Source organism: Phyllobates terribilis, unplaced genomic scaffold, assembly GCF_046119375.1.
Source record: "Phyllobates terribilis strain yellow unplaced genomic scaffold, ASM4611937v1 Scaffold_13__5_contigs__length_258822181, whole genome shotgun sequence".
Taxonomy (NCBI): Eukaryota; Metazoa; Chordata; class Amphibia; order Anura; family Dendrobatidae; genus Phyllobates; species Phyllobates terribilis.
The window spans coordinates 114,581,157-114,587,156 of NW_027362773.1; the positions used below are offsets into that span (position 1 = coordinate 114,581,157).

Genomic DNA, 6,000 nt, shown 5'->3' on the forward strand with positions numbered 1-6,000 from the left:
AACCACTGAGGCCACTGATTTACTGCCACAGTCCTGTGGATGTATATCAAGTCATGACTGCAGGGAGGCAAACAGATTGTCTGGGACTACGGAGGAGGGGAGGTTTGCATAGGTGATTATTACTTATTATATAAATATTTATTCAACAAATTTTTTTGTCAATTCCTGGACAATGGTTTTGAAGGCTTCTCTATGAATTGAACACTTTATCTAGGGTCATTACATTAATTTCTTACACAATAAAGAAAATTTAATATATATGTCCGGACAAAAAAAATATCGTCTTGATTAGTGATGAGTGGACCCGTGGAAGTCCAGGTTCTGGTACCCGACCAAACTTTAGTCTGAACTTCGGTTCGGGTACCAGAACTGTATCTGAACTTCAACCAGAACCTGAACCCCATTGAAAACAATGAGGACCCGAACTTTGGAGCTGGAAAAAAAATCTCTTTCTCGCTCTGTGTCTCTCTCCCTCTTTCTCCGTGTCCCTCTCTCTTTGTTTCTCTCTTTTTCTTTCTTTCTCTCTTTTTTTCTCTCTTTTTCTTTTTCTCGCTTTCTTTTTCTCGTTTTCTTTTTCGCTCTCTTTTTTGCTCTTTCTTTCTCTTTCGCTCTTTCTCTTCTTTTTCTCCCTTTTCTTTTTTTCTCTTTCTTTTTCTCTCTTTCTTTCTCTCCAGACTTTCCCCGAAACTCTGAGCATTAAAACAGACTTACGGGAGAAGTTTGGTTTGCTCATCTCTAGCCCTGATATAATGCGTAGCCAAGTGTGCATGTATTCAATGGAGAGAGGGGCATAAGCATCTGCCAGAGGGGTCTTATCTCCAGCAGGAACATAGGATCTATGATTTTTACTTTCCCCCAACATCTGCCGACAGGGAACAGTTGTGAAGCCTCAATGCTCAGTATTTGTTTGGCCACTTGTCATCTAATGTTAATTGACTCCTTTACAGATTCCTCCTAATTTTTTATATATAATAATATATTCCATAGAAAGTATTTCTAATTCCGGGGAATGCTTTCACTTGTCACATACTTATACCATAGTATAATATTTTACTTTTTTTCCCAAAGTCTTTGGTTGTCTTACCTTTTCTGCTTATCACTTATTCCTATAAAGGGGATATCACCGGAGGCTGCAAACTTCTCAGAAACCGATATAAAAATAAAGATCGTGAGTGGGCAACATACACATGTGTACTGGGCTACCATGTTTTTGGTAAGTAATGATTAGTGACCTATCTAGAGATATACAATATAATTTTATATTCTCAATGAGCAGACAAGTATTCTCTCAAAGCTATGGGGTCCTTGTCACCTGTACATTTTTCTGGACTTTTAAAGGGTTTTTCCATAATACACATCCCTTTAAGCTAGTGTAAAGAGGGACCGCTCTCCCTCTCTCTTTCTGTCATACTCCTGAGATGCGGCAGTCACTATTGACCGTTTACGCAGGAGCAGGACTGTATATATCCATCATGGAGCACAATTTAATGGGGTTCTCTTAGGCATTCAACATAATAGAAAAGTGCAAGTGCATATATCAATATTCTCAAAGGCAAATATAAATACTCCTTAGTGAAACAGATAAAAAATATGTATGCATATGAAAAAGTCCACACTATAATTACCAGACATAGCCCTCTAACGTACGTTTTGCGTGTCTTGCTTCCTCAGAAAGGGCCCTTTGAGAATATTGATATATGCACTTGCACTTTTCTATTATGTTGAATGCCTAGGCAAATTGTTCAAAGGTGACATTTTCCTGTTTAGCAGAGTTGTAATTTCCATTAATATACATGCTTATTTTCTATTGATTTTTTTTTGTCCCATTGTTATTTATTTATATTTATTAAGGGGCATGTGTATATATACGTGTCTCTGCATATAAGTGAACATATGTATATGTTCTAAAATCTGTATTTAACTTATGCATGTGACACACATAGGTTCTGTATACCAGTTGTTTTCATTCTGAAGTATATCTTTATCTGTTTTTATATTTTTCATGAATACAAATAAAGTAACAAACATAGCAGATACCCTCCAGCACTGTCGGGACTTGCGTGAACACTCCTTCCACTTGTCTAAGGGTGCAGCAGCCACATAGTGGCTACTGATTGGCTGCAGGGCTCACATGGCATAATGATATCATGAACACTGGCAGGACCCGGCACCCGCAGTGCTGGAACACAAACCGGTACGAGTGGTGATAGATGTTATTTTTATTTCACGTGGGTAACTACTTTTTTTAAAAAAGGGGTTGTCCAGATAGTGGAATAATCCTTTAAACCCACCTGTTCAATCTGTCAGTGGCATCAGATGGGACTCTATTCTGGAGAGGTCAGACCCCCATATATGAGACATGGAGTATCGGAGGCTGCACATAAAAGTGAAACATACATGTATACTAAGGAAAAAGCAGCCTTCCTTACCAACACCAGACTACAATACCAATGCACTACAGGATGCAGCAGACCCCCATGATAAAGGTGGGGGCAGCACAGATGGAAAATGCTGATGAAACAGTCACTCACAAACATGGACGGGTGATTGCCTAGTATTATAAATGCGCACAGATTAGGCTGGTATAAGGCACCAGTCACACAGATGTAATGCGCAGTGTTGGGCGTGCAGCCTATTGATGACGTCCATACTATTTTTCATCGTTTGCAGGGTGCAGCCAGTCCCTTTGATGCTGCCTGAGTATATTGGGGTCTCTCTTGTGGGGTGCACTTATATAGTGCTGGGCAGCCCGCCTGATCTAACAGTAAAGAAGACTGTACATACCCATGGTCTATAGCAGAGGACAGTAAATTTTTCCTTTTTTTCCTTTCAATAGGTGTTTGGCCAGAAGGATCTGATGGGACAGATATCAATGCCCTCTCCCGCTCCCATGGCATGACCATGATCTCCGTCGCAGATGATTTCTGCAAGGTTCACCTCTTTAGCTATCCTTGCAATAAGCCTAAGGTATGAAGCCGGTCATGTTCCTGTTACATTCTAATGCTATTATTGCAAATATAATGGAAAATGTCTGTAATTAATCATTCTCCGATAGGCACCAAGCCACGTCTATTCTGGCCACGGGAGTCATGTGACCAACGTTCGCTTCACTTACAGTGATAGTTACCTTATATCATTGGGTGGGAAGGATGCAAGCATTTTCCAGTGGAGAGTTGTGAAATCCGGGAACCTTCCTCGCAGCCAGTCGCTATCCTCCACATCATCGCTGGAAGCCGCTCACTAAGTGACTCCTCCCAATACGAAAAGCGACACCGCAGGAAGATCCAGAAACCATAACCTGGTTATGACTTATCATTATTAAATCTGCTGACATTCATTGCTACCTTGTCAAGAAAAGCCACATAAGGGAACTCCAAGCCAACGTCACACAAGTACCTTCTACGAATGGAGCCGACACAATGACCCGCAGTCAATGTCACATTATCAGAACGGTTATTACGGTACAACTCTGCAGGTCGATCAGACATGCTACCAGCCCTGCTTCTTGCTGGCTATATTCCCCTTTCATTCCTCTACACCTGCCATACTGCTCAAGACTGAGCCATAGGTCTTTAACTACTGAAACGCAAACCCACCACATACCGTAGTAATAAACCCCCAACCTGCCCCGTATAATGTCTTTTTGTACATATGGTGTAAGTATCCAGGAGCAGATACAGTATATGCTTAAGAGAGTAAAGTACAGAAGATATATGTATATTAAAGGGTATTAGGGTTAGTGACCGACCATAAAACCCTTTTCTGGTGCTGACACGTACATAACAGATTTTTATGAATAATTGCACTGTAGACAATCCTGCAACATAGAAACGTGAAGCTTTCTATCCCATAGTGTCTCATTATATGCAAACATTTCCAAAACTGAGCCACATCTATCAATAGTGCAACCCTAACTAACCTGAAAGCTATGCCTGGGGAAGTGAGAGCCGCGTGCCATATGTCCTCCTTCTATGCTCTCACAACGCACCTTCCCTCTTACTTTTATACTACCTTCCAAAGCACTTTCTTTTGGCCCCTTACTGTATATAAAGATATATGTTTAATTACTGACTTCCAGTTTAAATGGATTTTTATTAAAGAGATATATGTGAAATATTGAAAATGAGGTGTCGTGATTGGTATTTTATTTTAATTGTGGAAACTATTTTAACCTGAAAGTTTGTCACTTTTATTGTTGGGAGAGGTCATCAATATCAGATTGATGGAGGTCTAAGAGTGCTTTCACATTGTGTTTTGGCACCCGTTCAGTGGCCCCAACACCCCGTCCGAACCCCCTCAAAGCAGGATTCGGACGTATGTGCCGATGGGGCCATAGACTATAATGGTGCCCTCAGATCCAACTTGCACTTTGACGTGCATCATTTTTGGGGGTATATGCCTACTGGAGAAGGACACCCAGACGCAGTCTACTACATCTGACTTTTCGCCTCCAGTAGGTGCATACGCCCAAAAATGATGCACGTCAGATCGCACGTCCACTCTACTGGCACCGTTATAGTCTATGGCCCCGTCGGCGCATATGTCTGAATCCCGTTTTGCAGGGGTTTGGACATAAGCCCCGAGGGGGCCACTGAACGGGTGCAAAAATGCAATGTGAAAGCAACCTTAGAGAATGTTGCCACCATGTCTCATTGTTAGGATTGTGATAAGGCTGCAATGCCATAATCCTGCTACTAAGTATACGGAGTGATGCAAACATTGACGAGGCTGTAGGGCTAACAAGAGCATCATGGCCTCTTCAAACAGCTGAGCCAAAAGTCCGACCTCTACCCACCTGATACTTATGCCCTATGCTAAAGGTTAGGTCATCATTATTCTGATCCCAGAAAAAAAAACTTTGAATTGTTACTGTTCTTTTTATTGTCGCTTAATAGTGAAAGTAAGAAAGTGCTATCTGATTTTTTGCTTTTTTTTTCTTGACTGTCGGCCCAACAGACATAGACTATAACGGGTACTTATTCTAATTGTGTAAAAAAAATAAATAAATGGGTAAAACACAACCTTGTAAATGGGGCCAAAAGAATCCCATCCACATTAGACTAAAGTTGTTTGATCCGCAGATAGTCTAATGTGTATGGGAGACCTCCCGACTCTCTACCTGCAGATGATAACGGGGGAGAGAAGGATCAGTCGCATTGGATTTCCAATGGCCTATTTATTTTGTTCTCCTGGCAATAAGCAGCCGCCAGAGGAGTCTGGCAGTGGTTCCCTGATAGGGAAAATGGGAGCATTAAGCAATGAAGTTGAGGGAGATAGCTGTGGGCTTAAAGAGGTTGTCCACTACTTTTACATTGATGGCCTATCCTCAGGATAGGTCATCAATGTCTGATCACCTGGTGTCCGACACCCGGCACCCCCACCGATCAGCTGTTATCAGTGTCAGCGGCTATTCAAATCAATAGGAGGCGGATGTACAGTACCCTGCAGCGGCCACTACAAGTAGATGGAGCAGCTCAACAAGTGAGGAGGTGCTGAGTGTTGGACCCCGGCCGATTAGATATTGATGACCTACCCTAAGGATACATCAGTGTAAAAGTAGTGGACAACCTCTTTAACACTGAAAGAAGGGAGACTGGAGAAGTCAGAGCCATCAGAGCCATCAGAACCAGGAACTCTGATGGATTTGAAACATTTTTGTAGCTCACTCTGCTAGATACAGGACTTGCATACACACTATGCAGCAGTAAAATGGTAGAACATTTTTAATGAAGACTTTTTAGAAAGTTGCCAAGCTTTGCATTTATAAAGCTAATGGACATTAAAAATATTCTGTGCAAAGGTGTGCGTAGCCTTTAACTATACTGCAGTCAATAAGAAAGAAGGATTGGGTGAGAGTGCAGATTTCTTCTTTTGCATGTTCTTCAAACCTTACAGCAGAGCAACACCTGTCCATGTGTAACTATGTGCGTATATATGATCTCTGGGTGGAGGATACAAGCAGGCACTGCTTGGATTCCTCTATGTCTGAGGCCCATAGTG

The 6,000-nt window shown here is 41.7% G+C and overlaps 1 protein-coding gene across 1 annotated transcript in view; it reads left to right on the forward strand.

The window, feature by feature from the left end:
* Positions 1 to 4,123, forward strand: part of EML3 (EMAP like 3) — a 70,066-nt gene extending 65,943 nt beyond the window's left edge. The window contains exons 21-23 of the mRNA XM_073658474.1: positions 1,115 to 1,213; positions 2,837 to 2,967; positions 3,056 to 4,123. Coding sequence (XP_073514575.1) covers positions 1,115 to 1,213; positions 2,837 to 2,967; positions 3,056 to 3,244 — 419 coding nt within the window. The 3' untranslated portion in view covers positions 3,245 to 4,123. The remainder of the gene's footprint in view (positions 1 to 1,114; positions 1,214 to 2,836; positions 2,968 to 3,055) is intronic.
* The last annotated feature ends 1,877 nt before the right edge of the window (positions 4,124 to 6,000 follow it).